Below are 17,701 nucleotides of genomic sequence, written 5' to 3'. Positions count from 1 at the left end.
GCTGTCATTTGGTGAACTGACCTCTACCTTGCGTAGGCTAAACGGCAAATCTCTGATACATCCTCCTACCTCCCCTTAGACCCCAACCCCACCACTGAACATCAAGCCATCATTTTCCAGACTGTCGCTGACTTCGTCTCCTCTGGAGATCTTCTCTCCACATCTACCAACTTCATAGTTCCCCAAGCCCCGCACAGCCCGCTTCTATCTCCTTCCCAAGATCCACAAACAGGACTGCCCTAGTAGGCCCATCGTTTCAGCCTGTTCTTGCCCACAGAACTTATTTCTTCCCATCTTGACATTCTTTTTCTCCCTTTGTCCAGTCTCTTCCCACCTACATCCGTGACTCTTCCCATGCCCTCTGCCACTTCAAAGTTTCCTATTTCCTGGCCCTAACCCTCTCCTTTTCACTGTGCGCTTACAAATCCCTGTACACCTCCATCCCTACCAGGATGGCCTGAGGGCGCTCCGCTTCTTCCTTGAACAGAGGCCCAACCAGTTCCCATCCACCACCCTCCTCCGCCTGGCTGAACTTGTTCTTACATTGAACAACTTCTCCTTTGACTACTCACTTCATCCAGGTCAAAGATTTTGCTACAGGAACCCACGTGGGTCCTAGCTATGCCTGCCGTTTCGTGGGATATGTGGAACATTCATTGTTCCAGTCCTACTCTGGTCCCCTCCCTCACATCATTTTCCGGTGCATCGATGACTATTAGTGTCGTTTCCTGCTCTCGTCCCGAACTGGAAAATTCCATTCACTTTGCTTCCAATTTCCACCCTTCCCTCACCTTCACATGGTCCATCTCTGACTCTTCCCTTCCCCGACTTTATCTCCATTTCTGGGTGATTTGGCTATCGACCAGTATCAACCATAAGCCCACTGACTCTCACGGCTACCTTGACTACACTTGCTCCCACCCTGCTTCCTGTGAGGAGTCAATTCCACTTTCCCAAGTTTCTCCATCCCCGTCGCATCTGCTTCGCCAATTCCACCTTCTCCGAAATGTCTTCCTTTTTCCTCAACCGAGGATTCCACTCATGGTTCAAATGGCCCTCGGCCATCACCATCCCATTTCCCGCACTTCTGCTCTCAACCCTTGTCCTAGCTCCCTCACTCCTCACCAGCCTCCACATTCAGCAGATCATCCTCCACCTCGAGCGTGACGCCACCACCAAATACATCTTCCCTTACCCTTTCAGCATTCCGAAGGGACCGCTCCCTCCACGACACTCTTCAATTACCCCCAGCACCCCCTCCCCTTCCCACGGCACCTTCACGTGCAAGCACAAGAGATGCTACACCTGCCCTTTTACTTCCTCCCATCCCACCGTCCAGGGCCCCAAACAACTCCTTCCAGGTGAGACAATGATTTACTTGTACTACTTCCAATTTAGTATACTGTTTTTGCAATACATGATGTGGTCCCCTGTACATTGGGGAGACCAAACAGATTGGGTGATCGCTTTTCGGAACATCTCCACTCAGTCTGTAAGCGTGACCCCGAGCTTCCCGTGGCCTGTCATTTTTATTCTCTGCCTCACTCCCACTCCGACCCCTCTATTCTCTGCCTTCTACACTGTTCCAATGAAGCTCCACATCAGCTTGAGGAACAGCACCTCATCTTTTGATTAAGTGCTTTACAGCCGTCCGAGCTCATTGAGTTCAACAATTTCAAATCATAACCACAACCCCATTTTTTTCAGGCAGCGGGTGTTGGTAATGATTCTGCTGTTGCCATTTACACCTCTAGACCCATCTTTTGTTTCTTTATTCGTCTCGTTACCATCTCCTTTGCCTCACGCCATCATCTCTTTTGTCATTTAATCTCTCCTGCCTTCCACCCTATCACAGACATTCCCTTATGTTCTTTCCCCTTTCTCTCCCTCTGTATTTGCTTAAAACCTGTTGCACCTCTAACTTTTTCCAGTTCTGATGAACAATCATCGACCTGAAACGTCAACTCTGTTTTTCTCTCCCACAGGTGTTGCCTGACCTGTTGAGCGTTTTCTATTTTTATTATACCACTGTTTTATATTCAGCCATTTTACATTCCTGCCGATCTCTTAAAATCAAAACAAAACAGCGTTGTTTAAGTAATTTAAACTTTTAACTGTGCTGAAGAGGAAATGGGGGGGGGGTAATAATTACAGTTTCCTCTGTCTAACCTCCCTACCGTAAGCAACGGCATAATTGTTGCCGTCTATCAATTGTCATCATCAGACCATGGGTGTTGCAAGATCTTGTCAATGTTCCCTACCCTCTGCTATTTCCACACCCATCTGAACTGAAATATCTAAATGGTTCCTGCAGCACATAGAATCATGCAGCTGTACGGCTCATTGTGACCATTTTTGAATAGCCGGCCAAATTTTTTCCCCCTTAATTCCCTTTTGAAAGTTATTATTGAAACTGCTTCCACCACACTATCAGGCAGTGCATTCAAAATCATCATAACTCACTGTGTTTAAAAAAAAATCTCCTCATTCTTTGCCCCCACCCCCCTGCCGGTTCTTTTCCCAATCACCTTAATCTGTGTCTGTGTAAGCTATTGGGACCTACATTCTCATTTGATGCAATATTGTCTGCGCAACATCCTGAAGGAACGAAGGCGCAAACCTACAAGTGCTTCCCCAGCACTAATGGGGCTGACCCGTAGCACCATCTTCGAGTTAATTCTTGTCTCTTCATCAAGTGACAAGTAGTTGAAATGAGCTGGAGCCATCAGCAAGCTGTCTGACAAGACCAAGAGCTTTGCACTTGGTAAGCTCCCAGTGTGAACAATAACTGCAGACGCTGAAGTCCACTATAGTAACCCGCACATCCACCTCCAAACTATTTGTCCAAAACCACTTGGCAGGTGTGCACTTGACAACCCTGTTGCAAAGGTGGACAAACCACAAGCTTCTCTCCCCCGCCCCCCATCTGTGAACTAATCCTTTTCTAAGTTACTTTTTTTTATGGGGATGGGGGATGCGGGGAGGAGAGAAAACACATGGGCTGAGGTGTGAGGAACAGTGACCGAGCATGGGATTATGTGCGCTGGGTAAAAAAATTCTTTATTTTTTTTAAATCACTCGGGTTGCATATAATTAATGTTAGTCGGATTCTAAACCGAGGATATGAGTAAAGACGGAGGAAGTGCAGAAAATAAGATTTTTATCTTTCAACAATCGCCTTTGCTGTCGTGCCCGGGAATACAATGGGTGGTGAAAAAAAGATGGTGTTTGTTTTCCCCGCAGGTACACGTGATGGACTGGATCCCCAGGCATCACTGAGAATGCTGTCCCTGTTGATGGTTGCCATAGGGATCATCATCCTTATTCTGATCCTGGGGGTCGTAGCGGCCAAACGCAAACTCGGCCCGCTGTGGTTCCCGGAGGGCTTCATCTTGAAGAAGGGGGGCAATCGGAAGCGACGAGAGCCTGTGGGGCAGGATGCAGTGGGAATGAAGTAGGTGTTAATGACGTAATTAGTGATACAAGCGTTCAATGTTAGATTGTGTATAGGCATCATAAGAACATAAGAATTAGGAACAGGAGTAGGCCATTCGGCCCCTCGAGACTGCTCAGCCATTCAATGAGATCATGGCTTTCCTGCACTATTCCCATATCCCTTGATTCCCTTAATATCCAAAAATCTATCGATCTCTGTCTTGAATATACTCAAAGACTGAGCCTCCACAGCCCTCTGGAGTAGAGAATTCCAGAGATTCACCACCCTCTGAGTGAAGAAGTTTCTCCTCATCTCAGTTCTAAATGGCTGACCCCTTATCCTTAGCCCCTGGTTCTAGACTCCCCAGCTAGATAAAATATCCTCCCTGCATATACCCTGTTGAGTCCTGTAAGAATGTTCTATGTTTCAATGAGATCACCGCCCTTTCTTCTAAACTCTAGAGAATATAGGTCTAGTCTACTCAATCTCTCCTCATAGGGCAATCCCCTCATCCCAGGAATCAGTCTGGTGAACCTTTATTGCACTCCCTCTATGGCAAGTATGCCTTCCTTAGGTAGGAGACCAAAACTGTACACCATACTTCAGGTGTGGTCTCCCCAGCGCCCTGTATAATTGCAGTAAGATGTCTTTACTCTTATCCGCTCATCCTCTTGTAATAAAGGCCAACATACTATTTGCTTTCTTAATTGCTTGCTGTGCCTGCATGTTAACTTTCATTGATTAGTGTACAGTGTTGTCCTGATGGATATTAGTGTTCACTGTTAGATTGTATGTAGGTAATGGCCCAGAAATTGCGGTCGGTGGCGTGGCTATGGAATATGCCGCCGATCTCTGTAAAGAATACAAACGTACCTGATTTGGGGGGTGGGGGGGCCTCCTTCGTGGACTTGCTCTCTGATGCTGCTTACTCGAGGGCAGCGTAATGGCCCATGGCTCCAGGGGCGGGGGGGTGGGGAACACAGCGTGTGCGGACGCATACCTGGCATCACGTGGGCCTGGTGCTCCAATCAGTACACCGAAGGGAAAGTGCCGGCAAAGTTCTTTATATTGCATTTCACCCTGATGTATTTTCATAAGAAATAGGAGCAGGAGTAGGCCATTTTGCCCCTCAAGCCTGCTCAGCCATTCAATAACATCATGGCTGATCTGATCCTGGCCTCAACTCCACTTCCCTGTCTGCTTCCCATAACCTTTGGCTCCCTTATCGTTCAAAAATATGTCTATCTCCACCTTAAATATATTCAATGACCCAGCCTCCACAGTTCTCTGGGGTAGAGAATGCCAAAGATTTACAGCCCTCAGACAAGAAATTCCTCCTAGTCTCCGTTTTAAATGGGCGACCCCGTATTCTGAGACTGTGCCTCCTAGTTCTAGATTCCCCCACGAGGGGAAACATCTTCTCTGCATCTATCTTGTCGAGCCCCCTCAGAATCTTATACGTTTCAACAAGATCACACCTCATTCTTTTAAACTCCAATGAGTACAGGACCAACATGCTCAACCTTTCCTCATAAGACAACCCCTTCATCTCCGGAATCAACTTGATTAATTTTCAGAATAAGTGAAAGGACTAGGAGAATAAATTGTCTCTCTCTCTCTCTCTCTCTCTCTCTTTTTCTCTCTCTCTCTCTCTCACACAAACCCACCTAAAAAATTATTTGGCTATTAATTCTTAAATCTAATTTAGGAATTAGAGGTCTGATAAATTGTTGAAGCAATGAAATTACATATAAAATAACATGGACAGGTGATACAAACATAAATGCAACAGAACCCAAACAAAGATCTGAAAAACCTGTGCATTAATCATTGGAGGTGTTTTGGACAGTATTACAATTCATTACATCACATTCGGGAGCAAATAGAATGAGTAACTGTCTCTATCTAATCTACTTACGCTGATGCAAACAAGCCCTGTTTGCAATCAACTGTAAAATTTCCGTACGTAGTCGGTGGGCAATTAGCCCAACTCTGCGCCAGCAATTGGGATTTCCAAGGCTGTGCGGTTCATCTGTCAAGGTGTAACTTGACGGATCGCAAGTTCGGGATCTGGCGCATGCAGAAATCGAGAACCTGCGGTCCACTCAAAGGTGTATGCTATCATACTGACAGCTAATTCTGGCCCATTAATGTTGTACTGATGGATATTCGTGTTCAGGGTTAGATTGAATCGATGATATTGTACTGAAGCAGTCAGAATTGATGCGTACAGTATAGGCATTAATGAAGAAGGACAGTCATTGGAAGCAGCGAGAGCCCGTGGGGCATTGGGAGTTAGGGTGGGAATGAAGTAGGTACACAATTGCAACTTGGAGAATTGGGAGTGTTGGGGCCAAAGAATTCCACTGCCCGAGGTTAAGAAGTTGATGTGGTATTTTTCAATCCAGCAAACAATTGAAAGGAATATTTCCCAGGCTTAAGTCACGTAGGGCTCAAATTGGCAGAACAGTAACTGCTCTGTCAAAATCCACGACCTCTCGCATCAGCACATTTTGTTACATATATTGTATGAAGATTTTGATTTTTTTTTTAAAAAGGGGAAGTGTATTATCGGGCATGTTGAATGCCCGATAATACAAAATTCACAAAGGAGATTTCTTAACGCCTACCTTACCCCATTGACGCCTCATACTGTGTGCTTCAGAACTGCTGGTTAGGTGCAACCAGGCAAATTCCTCCCTGTGGGACATTGTAAACAACATTTTTTAAAGTGAGACCCTGAAAGGAGAGTGCTAAAGCAGGGGAACAGAGGAAGAAAGAAAGACTTGCATTTATACCCTGCCTTTCATGATGTTAGGATGCTTCAAAGCGCTTTACAGTCAGTGAAGAACTTTTTGAAGTGTATTCATTGTTGCAATGTAGCAAAACACGGCAGCCAAATTGTGCACAGCAAGGTCCCACAAGCAGCAATGTGATGATGGCCAGATAATCTGTTTTAATGGTGTGATTTAATGATGTGGGTTGAAAGATAAATAATGGCCAGGACTCCCGGAAGAACTCTCCTACTTGTCTTCGAATTAGTGCCAAGGGATCTTTTATGTGATAGTGCAGCACTTCCTCCGCACTGCACTGGGGGCGTCAGCCGAGATTATGTGCTCAAGTCTCTGGAGTGGGACTTGAAACCTCTGACTACTGACTGAGCAACAGCTGACACCGAGTGACAGACACTCTAGCAAGCATAAAGGTATCTCCCCTTCACATCATTCTGCATTAGCAGCACTTATTGTTTTAACTGTCTATGAATTGGACAAAAGCCAGCCAGAATTCCTGAATATCCATATATAAGTGGCAGAGATGATGATGGTTTAGAAAAGGGGTAGTGTCGAAAATTATAAAGGGATTAGAAAGAATAGATACAGAGTAACTATTTTGCCCAAGGGAATCCAAAACAAGGGGCCGTAACTTGAAAATTAGACTTGGACCATTCAGGAGTGAAATCAGGAAGTATTTATTCACACAAAGGATAGTGGAACACAGGAACTCTTTCACTGCAACCTCCCCCTGCCCCCTCCCCATACACACACACACACACACACACACACACACACATGCAAACACACAAAATGCTGTGTACGCTTGGCCAATTGAACTTTTTGAGACAGAGTGATAGATTTTTGTTAGGTAAGAGTATCATGGGTTATGGAAAAAAGACTGACCAAATCAGTCCTGTCTAGTCAAATGGCGGAACAGGCTCAAGGGGCTGAACGGCCTCCTGTTCTTATAATACGCTGTACTGGTCTTGGCTGAATGCTTCTGGTAGGCTGAGTTACTGATGCACTTCTGGTAACTCCTGATCATGTTCAGACCTGAGTTAGATATCTTTAACCGAAATAATGCCAGTTAAACCACATTATATTGGTGGTGTTTCACAATGTGTTTCTTGTGCGCTTTGTAGTGCAATAGCTGTCAAATCTTGATGGGAGCTCCCAGGTTGCCTAATTTTGTTGTGTTGTGTTTGGCTAACCTCTTCAAGGTATGGTTTGAGTCCTTTGATAATGTGTCATTCCCACGCACTTGCCGTGGCTGCCTGGGGGTTTTGACTCCTTGCGCTACCCATCACTACTGTGTTTGCTCTCCTTGGGCGAGGATTTGATCCCTTGGGTTACCTGCCACTCCGATATTTGCACTCCTTGGGCGAGGGTTTGATCCCTTGGGTTACCTGCCACTCCTGTATTTGCACTCCTTGGGTGAGGGTTTGATCCCTTGGGTTACCTGCCACTCCTGTATTTGCTCTCCTTGGGTGAGGGTTTGATCCCTTGGGTTACCTGCCACTCCTGTATTTGCTCTCCTTGGGTGAGGGTTTGATTCCCTGGATTACCAGTCAGTCCTCAGTTGCTTGACCTCCCCACAGTTGAAGCACCTGTGGGAGGGAGCTCCATCAGAACAAGCCTGTTCATGGAAGCTGACTTGATACAACATCCCCCACCCCACCCCATGAGAACAAAGACCCCCACCCATTGGCTGCGAAGGACATCAACCCTAACCAATATGAGATTTAAAAACTGTTAAGTATGGAAGGACTCCACAAGACTGAGTACTGTGAGCTAAAACTGATGTGACCTTAGTCTCTTTAATACAACTCGAGTGTCTAAACAGCATGGCAGACAACCTTTTCTACTCCCTTGTACGAGGTGGACCTCCAACAGTTGTGCCATCTGGTGGCAAGTCTTACACAGTTACAATGTTTACATACATAACAAAATCAATGACAAAAGCTTGCATTCTTTTTGATTAGGAATCTGTCAAAGCCGGCGCCCGATGACAGCATGATTGATGACAACCAAAATGAGCAGTGGATGGAGGGAGGAGGGCCAGAGGCCAAGAAACCCAAGGTGGGTGTGCAGAGCCATTCGCTAAACCGCATGTTGTCCATGTTGACTCAGCAGCCCGTTAGCACAGCAGTCGTGGTGTCAGTTTTACATCGGTGTTTTGCCGGATTGGAGTGACCGTGGAGGATTGGGAGTCTTGGTGCCAGTTGTAATTGGTCCACTTTTGCCAATAGGGCCTTGACTTCCTGATTCAGGCTCTCTATGTTCTCGGCCTTGCAGTGTGAACCTTCAAGTACCAACTAACGGGTGGGGCCAGGTCAGTGGCGGTGGGACCAGTGTCGTACCGACGCTGTTGATCACCAAATGCGTGTAGTGGTGATGGTGGCAACACTTCCCACGGAGTCGTCCACTTGCGCCGTGGCTGCCGCAACTGAATCGCGCATGGCCCTGTGACATGAGATGTTCGCCCCTCGACTCGATGCACAATCCACCGGTATAAACTCTCAAAGTTAGCTTTGGCTGTTGGTCATAGTGGCAGAGAAAATGATGTCTGTTCCCCTCGAGTATGTGGGATGTGCATCATCTTCTAGTGACAGAGTCCAGAGCAACAGCTTTCAGCATTGCTTATTGCAGAGGTGTGTCTGACACTTCCTCGCTCTTCCTTTCTGAAAGAGGATTGAGCTCGCCACTGAAGACTGCCATTACTATGCCTTTCCTCCTGTACTCCCTCTCCCCTTGGTCATGCGTATTTCTGATTTGCCAGTTACTTGGAGTAACATGCCAACTAATCCATGCCGATGTTTATGCTTCACCTGAGCCTCCTGCCACCCTACTTCATCTAACCCCATCAGCATAACCTTCTATTCCATTCTCCCTCATGGACTTATCTAGCTTGCCCTTTAAAGCATGTATTTTGTGTATGCAATTCTGTGCAGCCTCAGATTCTCCAAGCCCCAGGTCAGGGCCCCAGGTTATATAGCAGCATGTTGGTTGATGACCTGCACTCTCTCCCTTGCAGACTGAAGATCAGGCCCTACTCTCGGAGAATGAAGACCAGGTTGACCAACGACCATGGACGCAGCAGCATCTGGTGGCGGCAGACATCCGTCTAACACCAGCTCTGGCCCTGACGCCACCTCAAGGGGAGCAGGATGCTGATTGCATGGACGTCAACGTGCGAGGTCCAGGTATGGGCAGCAGCCCTCGTTATAAAATGAGTCAATCTTTTTGCTCCGTCATTAAAACGTTTATCGAGTTGCATTTCTGATTTTGCAGATTGGTAAGTGCAGGTGTGCATCTTTGTGGATGCTCCCAACTAGATTCCTCCAGAGTGAAGAATGAAGCCTTCAGACTTGTGCTTCCCAGCACTGTGCAATGGTTCCTCCTATGTGCTACAGCCGGATTAAGTTGGGGATAAAAAGAAACTGGGGTTTATTTCGAGAGAAATAGAATTCAAAAGCAGAGAAGTTATGTTAAACCTATCGAACCTTGGTTGGATCACACTTACTAGAGTACTGTGCATAGTTATGGTCACCGTATTATAAAAAGGATATAGAGGCACTGGCAACAGTGCAGCAAAGAATTTACAAGGATGATGCCAGAACTAAGAAGGTACAACTATCAGGAAAGACTGAACTGGCTGGGGCTTTTTTCTAGAAAAGAGACAACAGAGAGTTAACCTAATAGTGGTCTTTAAAATTATGAAAGGGTTCGATAGGGGAGCTGTCGGAGAGATGTTTCTACTTGTGGGGGAGCCAAAACTAGGGCCATAAATATAAGACGGTCACTAATAAATCCAATAAGGAATTCAGGAGAAACTTCTTTATCCAGAGTGGTTAGAATGTGGAACTCGCTGCTGCAAGGAGTGGTTGAGGCGAATAGCATTGATGCATTTAAGGAGAAGTTAGACAAGCACATGAGGGAGAAAGGAATAGAGGGTTATGCTGATGGGGTGAGATAAAATAGGGTGGGAGGAGGTTCATGTGGAGCATAAACACGGCCTGTTTCTGTGCACCTTATCTCAGAAATATCTCAAATGGCTTTAAATACAATTGATTATTTTGAGTAGATTGTACCTATCGTCATCATCATCATAGGCAGTCCCTCGGAATCGAGGAAGACTCACTTCCACTCTTAAAATGAGTTCTTGGGTGGCTGAACAGTCCAATACAAGAGCCACAGTCCCTGTCATAGGTGGGACAGATAGTCGTTGAGGGAAGGAGTGGATGGGACTGGTTTGCCGCACGCTCTTTCCGCTGCCTGCGCTTGATTTCTGCATGCTCTCGGCGATGAGACTCGAGGCGCTCAGTGCCCTCCTGGATGCACCTCCCCCACTTAGGGCAGTCTTTGGCCAGGGACACCCAGGTGTCAGTGGGGATGTTGCACTTTATCAGGGAGGCTTTGAGGGTGTCCTTGTAACGTTTCCTCTGCCCACATAGGGCTTGCATGTCATGTAGGAGTTCCGAGTAGAGCGCTTGCTTTGGGAATCTTCTGTCAGGCATGCGAACAATGTGGCCTGCCCAGCCAGAGCTGATCAAGTGTGGTCAATGCTTCAATGTGAGGATGTTGGCCTGGTTGAGGATGCTAACGTTGGTGTGTCTGTCCTCCCAGGGGATTTGTAAAATCTTGCAGAGACATCGTTGGTGGTATTTCTTCAGGTGTCTCCTGCACATGGTCCATGTCTCTCAGCCTTACAGGAGGGCGGGTATTACTACAGCCCTGCAGGCCATGACCTATACTCTCTGAAGGTTCGAAGAATGAGAGGTGATCTCATTGAAACTTATAAAATTCTGAGGGGGATTGACAGGGTAGATGCTGAGAGGTAGTTTCCCCAGGCTGGAGATTCTAGAACTAGCGGGGCAGAGTCTCAGGACAAGGGGTCGACCATTTAAGACTGGGATGAAGAGACCCAGAATGGCCTGTTTCTGTGCTGTAAAATCTATGCAATATTGAATATCCAGAACATTCCCATTTATATTGGATGTTCTTCTGGTCCCAGACGGTTTTACGCCTCTTATGTTGGCTTCGCTGCGAGGTGGCGGGCTGGACACTGGGATCGAGGAGGAGGAAGATGCCGAGGACTCGTCTGCTAACGTCATCACCGACCTCATCTATCAGGGTGCCAGCCTCCATTCACAGACGGACCGGACCGGGGAGACGTCTCTCCACTTGGCAGCCCGCTACGCCCGGGCGGACGCGGCCAAACGCCTCCTCGACGCAGGCGCCGACGCCAACGCCCAGGACAACACAGGCCGCTCACCTCTCCACGCAGCCGTGGCAGCCGATGCTCAGGGGGTGTTCCAGGTTAGTGTGTGTGTGTGGGGTCGGGGCGGTGGGCACTGGACAAACTAAACACAGTTAGACCATGGGTAAGGAGGAAAACCCGACCCACTGAACGATTTCAAGGTGAAGGTGGTGCCTTCATATTAGAGCTGAGAAATGCTTTTCTTTTTATTATTTTGTTGCAGTTTTCTTTTAAACTTTTTTTCCTGCTGGTTGGTGTGTGGGAGCAGGGGTGGGGTGCTAAATATTCCAATTTTTGATGCAAGTAGCCTGGAATTTCCTGGATTGCAATTGTGCAGAATTTCCGCAAATCTTGCGCCCAAATTTCCTGGGAATTGTATTAGCATATGTCGGAACATAAAATCAATGTAAACAATCAGCCAAGGAAAGTATAGAGCATACGCCAGCTATCTTCCTTCTTTACCTTATTGATGTTATGAACATTAAAGTGTGAAGCTGTGAAGTCAGCATTTATACACGTTAAGCACGGCGTGTTTTAGAAAATGCAATCATGGAAATGTTTTCTTTTTCAACATAACTGTTTCTGATGCCATAAAAAAGCATTCAAAGATCTAAAAAATAGAGTGCCTGTCTCAGTGAGTATTAAAAAAAAAAGATTTAATAATCGCTATTTCGCTCCAGGTACAGCGATTCCAGATCATTGAATCATAGAAATATACAGCACGGACAGAGGCCATTCCAGCCCATCGTGTCCGCGCCGGCCGACACAGAGCTATCCAGCCTCATCTCACTTTCCAGCTCTTGGTCCATAGCCCTGTAGGTTACAGCACTTCACGTGCACATCCAAGTACTTTTTAAATGTGGTGAGGGTTTCTGCCTCTACCACCCTTTCAGGCAGTGAGTTCCAGACCCCCACCACCCTCTGGGTGAAAATATTTCTCCTCAAATCCCCTCTAAACCTCCAACCAATTACTTTAAATCTATGCCCTCTGCTAAGGGAAATGGGTCATTCCTCTCCACTCTATCTAGGCCCCTCATAATTTTATACACCTCAATTAGGTCTCCACCTCAACCTCCTCTGGTCCAAAGAAAACAAATCCAGCCTATTCAATAGCTAATCCTCATAGATAACATTCTCCAGTCCAGGCAACGTCTTTGTAAATCTCCTCTCTACCCTCTGCTACATCTGAAATTTCGGCTGTAAATTTACACCCGTTCAGAATTGGTGTAAATACAGAAAACTGGCGCCTTCTGGTATTTTTGCTCTGTTGATGAGCCAAGTGATGGGATCAAGGGAAGCGTGCACTGGATGCTTAGATGAGCGTGTGATAAACTGCTCTCTCTCTCTCTCTCTCTCTCTCCTGGTATAGATTCTGATCAGAAACCGAGCCACGGACCTGGATTGCCGAATGAACGATGGTACCACCCCACTGATCCTGGCTTCCCGCCTCGCTGTCGAAGGGATGGTGGTTGAGCTGATTAACTGCCACGCTGATGTTAACGCTGTGGATGATCACGGTATGAACAGACATGGAATTTCAACAACAACAACAACTTGTATTTAAATAGCGCCTTTAGCGTAGTGAAACATCACAAGGCGCTTCACAGGAGTGTTATACGATAAAAATTTGACACCGAGCCGCATAAGTAGAAATTAGCGCAGGTGATCACAAGCTTGATCAAAGAGGTATTTTTTTTCTGGAGCGTCTTGAAGGAGGAAAGAGAGGCGGAGAGGTTTAGGGAGGGAGTTCCAGAGCTTGGGGCCCAGGCAACAGAAGGCACGGCCACCAATGGTTGAGGGATTACAATCGGGGATACTCAGGAGGGCAGAATTAGAAGAGCGCAGATCTCTTGGGCGGCGGGGGGGAGCCTAATTTTGAAATCGAGGCGTTACTTAACCGGGAGCCAATGTAGGTCAGCGAGCACAGGGGTGATGCGTGAGTGGCATTTGGTGCGAGTTCAGACACGGGCTGCCGAGTTTTGGATCATCTCTAATGTACATAGGGTAGAATGTGGGAGGCCGGCCAGGAGTGGGTTGGAGTAGAGGATAGAAAAGAAAAAACTTGCATTTACATCGAGCCTTTCATGACCTCTGGTTGTGTCAGAGCGTTTTACAGCCAATGAAATACTTTTTGAAATGTAGTCACTGTTGCAATGCATGAAACGTGGCAGCCAATCTGCACAGCAAGATCCCACGAACAGCAGAGAGATCATCTTTTTTCATGATGTTGGTTGAGGAATAAATATTGGCCAGGGTACCGGGGAGAACTCCCCAGTTCTTTTTCAAAAAAAGTGGGATATTTTACGTCCATCTTAGAGAGCAGACGGGGCCTCGGTTTAATGTCTCATCTGAAAGATGGCACCTCCGACAGTGCAGCGCTCTCTCAGCACTGCACTGAGAGTGTCAACCTGAACTATGTGCTCAAATCTCTGGAGTGGGATTTGAACCCACAACCTTCTGACTCAGAGGGGACTGTTACCCACTGAGCCACATCTGACACCTCCTTGCCTATTACCTCGTGTGAGGTGCGCCTTTCTCCCTCAGCCCCCCCCCCCCCCCCCCCCCAAAGTGTCGCTGTTCGATTTCCCCCTTAAAAGTATCCGTGACCTGGGGGGGAGGGGGAAGAGACATTTACAAAGCTTCCTTCCACCTAAATCATGTGGACGTGAGAGGATTAGTATTGGTCACTGAAAATGTTGTAATTGAAACATGAAAATGTATGGGAAATGAGATTAGTGAAAGATTGGAGCAGGATGAAATTGGGATTGAAAGAAACCTTATTTGATGGTGAGAGGAGGAAGGGCTGGGTGGAGAGAATCTGGCCTCAACATGAAGATATCTTAATCTAGGTTAATCTATCTGTTATCTGGTGGTGTAGGCTCGAAGGGCCGAATGGCCTACTCCTGCACCTATTTTCTATGTTTCTTGCACTAGAGCCTCTGCCCATGGAGTGGGCGTTTAAGCATGTGTTTAACTTGGTTTGAGCGTCGCATTACTTTGGTCACATTACATTCCCATCTGACACTGTGATCTGCGGGTGAACAAACACTCTCTAACACACTGCCTTGATGCTCTTTTCTTCCCCCCCCCCCCCCCAGGTAAATCGGCCCTTCACTGGGCAGCGGCCGTTAACAATGTGGATGCAACCCGGGCCCTGCTGAAGAACGGAGCCAACAAGGACATGCAGAACAACAAGGTACAGTCGTGTTCCAGTTTAAACCCACCTCCCAGACTGATTTCTAGACAGCGCATTCTGGTCCGGGAGTGTCGCAGGTTCCCGCTGTACCATTCTTTCTCAGCAACTCTCACTGACTTCCACTACAGTTCACCTTTCCTTGACCTGCCCTTGCCATACATCACACACGACTCAGGGCCCAGCAGGTGACCTGCCCGAGGTTGCTCTTCCCCAGCTCTTGAGGCCTTCCCTGGCTCTGCAAGATCCTACAAATCCTCTGGGAGGACAGGCGCACCAACATATTAGCATCCTTGAACAGGCCAACATCCCCAGCATTGAAGCACTGACCACACTTGATCAGCTCTACTAGGCAGGCCACATAGTTCACATGCTAGACACGAGACTCCCAAAGCAAGTGCTCTACTCTGAACTCCTTCACGGCAAACAAGCCAAAGATGGGCAGTGGAAATGTTACAAGGACACCCTCAAAGCCTCCCTGATAAAGTGCAGTGTCCCCACTGACACCTGGGAGTCCCTGGCCAAGGACCGCCCTAAGTGGAGGAAGTGCATCCGAGAGGGCGCTGAGCTCGTCGCCGCGAGCATGCAGAAATCAAACGCAGGCAGCGGAAAGAGTGTGCGGCAAACCAGTCCCACCTATCCCTTCCCTCAACGACTATCTGTCCCACCTGTGACAGGGACTGTGGTTCTCGTATTGGACTGTTCAGTCACCTAAGGACTCATGGTAAGAGTGGAAGCAAGTCTTCCTCAATTCTGAGGGTCTGTCTATGATGATGATTATCAACTGGTGTTCTGATGAGTCTGCACACACGTGATGTATTTTTACTCTTTCACACCACCTCCACCCACCTCCCCTGCCATCAAGGTGGGGTATGACTCCATGGGTGTTGGTAGGATTTTGATTCTGGAGTCGAAAGGGTGAGGGAAGTCCAGGAGGTCACAGCTCAGCTTTATCACGCACTTTCGAATGACAGTCACAGGAATTGATGCCGTGGATAGAGAGAAACGATTTCTTGTGGTGGGGGAATCTAGACCATGGTCATAACCTTGAACATTGATCTAGCCTGTTCAGGGGTGATATCAAAGGGTAGTGGAAATCTGGAACTCTCCTCTCAAAAGGTTGTTGAGGTTGGGGGTCAGTTCAAAATTGCAGAGCTGAGATTGACAGATTTTAGTTGGGTAAGGGTTATGAAACCAAGGCGGATTGATGGAGTTAAGATATAGATCAGCCATGATCTAATTGAATGGCAGAACAGGCTTCAAGGGGCTCTCCTCAGAATGGGCCCAAGTTCCAGGCCGCGCCTAGAACGGCGCAGCCCCGACCTGGACGCCCGTTTTTCGTGCCGCAAAGTGCGCCCAAAATAAATTCTAGATTCTCCGGCTCTCTGCTGGCCCTCGGCGCGGCGCAGCACGAGCTGTGGGGGGCGGAGCTAGGTCCCTGCGCTGAAAACAGTGCCGGGACCTCTGCACATGCGCGCTACAGTGGGCGCGCATGTGCAGTAGCTCCAGGCGCCCAAAACTGTATGGGAGGGGCCCGAAGCACGCAGCCCCTAGCCCTGGCCGAATGGCCTCACTGGGGCTGCGTGCATAAGGCTGCCTCCCACGACCAGCTCCTGCTTCCTCCCGACCCGACTCGACTCCTGCTCCCCCGCCCCCGGACCGGACCGTGACACCAACCCGACTCCCGCTCCCCCCTGCCCCCCCGACCGGACCGGACCGGATCCCCCAGACTGGACCCGACCCGCGCTCTTCCCCCTCCCCCCGACACGAACCGAACCGACCTCCCTCCCACCACCCCCCCAACCCGACCCGTGCGACCCCCCCCAACCCGGACTGGACCCGACCCAACTTGACCTCCCTCCTTCCCCCCCCCGCCCCCCCCCCCCAGACCGTCTCCGACCCGCGCTCCCGACCCGACCCAATGCCACCTATCTGTAAATCTAGTGCTGGGGACAGGCCCTGTCCGAAGTCTTGGGCCGGGCCCGGCCCGTTCAGCCTCCCCCCACCCCTTCTCCTTCTCCCCCCCCCCCCCACCCTTTCTCCTTTCCCCGCCCCTTCTCCTTGCCCCTTCTCCTTTCCCCGCCCCTTCTCCTTTCCCCCCCCTTCTCCTTTCCCCCCCTTCTCCTTCCCCCCTTCTTTCCCCCCTTCTCCTTTTCCCCCCCTTCTCCTTTTCCCCCCCTTCTCCTTTCCCCCCCTTCTCCTTTCCCCCCTTCTCCTTTCCCCCTTCTCCTTTCCCCCTTCCCCTTTCCCCCTTCTCCTTTCCCCCCTTCTCCTTTCCCCCCTTCTCCTTTCCCCCCTTCTCCTTTCCCCCCTTCTCCTTACCCCCCCTTCTCCTTACCCCCCCTTCTCCTTACCCCCCCTTCTCCTTACCCCCCCTTCTCCTTACCCCACTTCTCCTTACCCCCCTACTCCTTACCCCCCCTTCTCCTTACCCCCCCTTCTCCTTACCCCCCCCTTCTCCTTACCCCCCCTTCTCCTTACCCCCCCCTTCTCCTTACCCCCCCTTCTCCTTACCCCCCCTTCTCCTTTCCCCCCTTCTCCTTTTTCCCCCTTCTCCTTTTCCCCCCTTCTCCTTTTCCCCCCTTCTCCTTTTTCCCCTTCTCCTTTTTCCCCTTCTCCTTTTTCCCCTTCTCCTTTTTCCCCCTTCTCTCCCCCCTTCTCCTTTTCCCCCCTTCTCCTTTTCCCCCCTTCTCCTTTTCCCCCCTTCTCCTTTTCCCCCCTTCTCCTTTTTCCCCCCTTCTCCTTTTTCCCCCCTTCTCCTTTTTCCCCCCTTCTCCTTTTTCCCCCTTCTCCTTTTTCCCCCCTTCTCCTTTTTCCCCCCTTCTCCTTTTTCCCCCTTCTCCTTTTCCCCCCTTCTCCTTTTTCCCCCCTTCTCCTTTTTCCCCCCTTCTCCTTTTTCCCCCCTTCTCCTTTTTCCCCCCTTCTCCTTTTTCCCCCCTTCTCCTTTTTCCCCCCTTCTCCTTTTTCCCCCCTTCTCCTTTTTCCCCCCTTCTCCTTTTTCCCCCCTTCTCCTTTTTCCCCCCTTCTCCTTTTTCCCC

The 17,701-nt window shown here is 48.8% G+C and overlaps 1 protein-coding gene across 1 annotated transcript in view; it reads left to right on the top strand.

Annotated features, from left to right (window-relative positions):
• Positions 1–17,701, top strand: part of LOC139268760 (neurogenic locus notch homolog protein 2-like) — a 209,585-nt gene that overhangs the window by 183,873 nt on the left and 8,011 nt on the right. Inside the window, exons 28-33 of the mRNA XM_070887431.1 lie at positions 3,244–3,454; positions 8,193–8,289; positions 9,245–9,413; positions 11,225–11,529; positions 12,840–12,987; positions 14,569–14,666. Of these exons, the coding sequence (XP_070743532.1) occupies positions 3,244–3,454; positions 8,193–8,289; positions 9,245–9,413; positions 11,225–11,529; positions 12,840–12,987; positions 14,569–14,666 (1,028 nt within the window). The remainder of the gene's footprint in view (positions 1–3,243; positions 3,455–8,192; positions 8,290–9,244; positions 9,414–11,224; positions 11,530–12,839; positions 12,988–14,568; positions 14,667–17,701) is intronic.

Source organism: Pristiophorus japonicus, chromosome 8 (assembly GCF_044704955.1).
Source record: "Pristiophorus japonicus isolate sPriJap1 chromosome 8, sPriJap1.hap1, whole genome shotgun sequence".
NCBI lineage: Eukaryota > Metazoa > Chordata > Chondrichthyes > Pristiophoridae > Pristiophorus > Pristiophorus japonicus.
The sequence above is the reverse complement of the archived record's forward strand: the minus strand, read 5'-3'. Positions and strand labels throughout refer to the sequence as shown.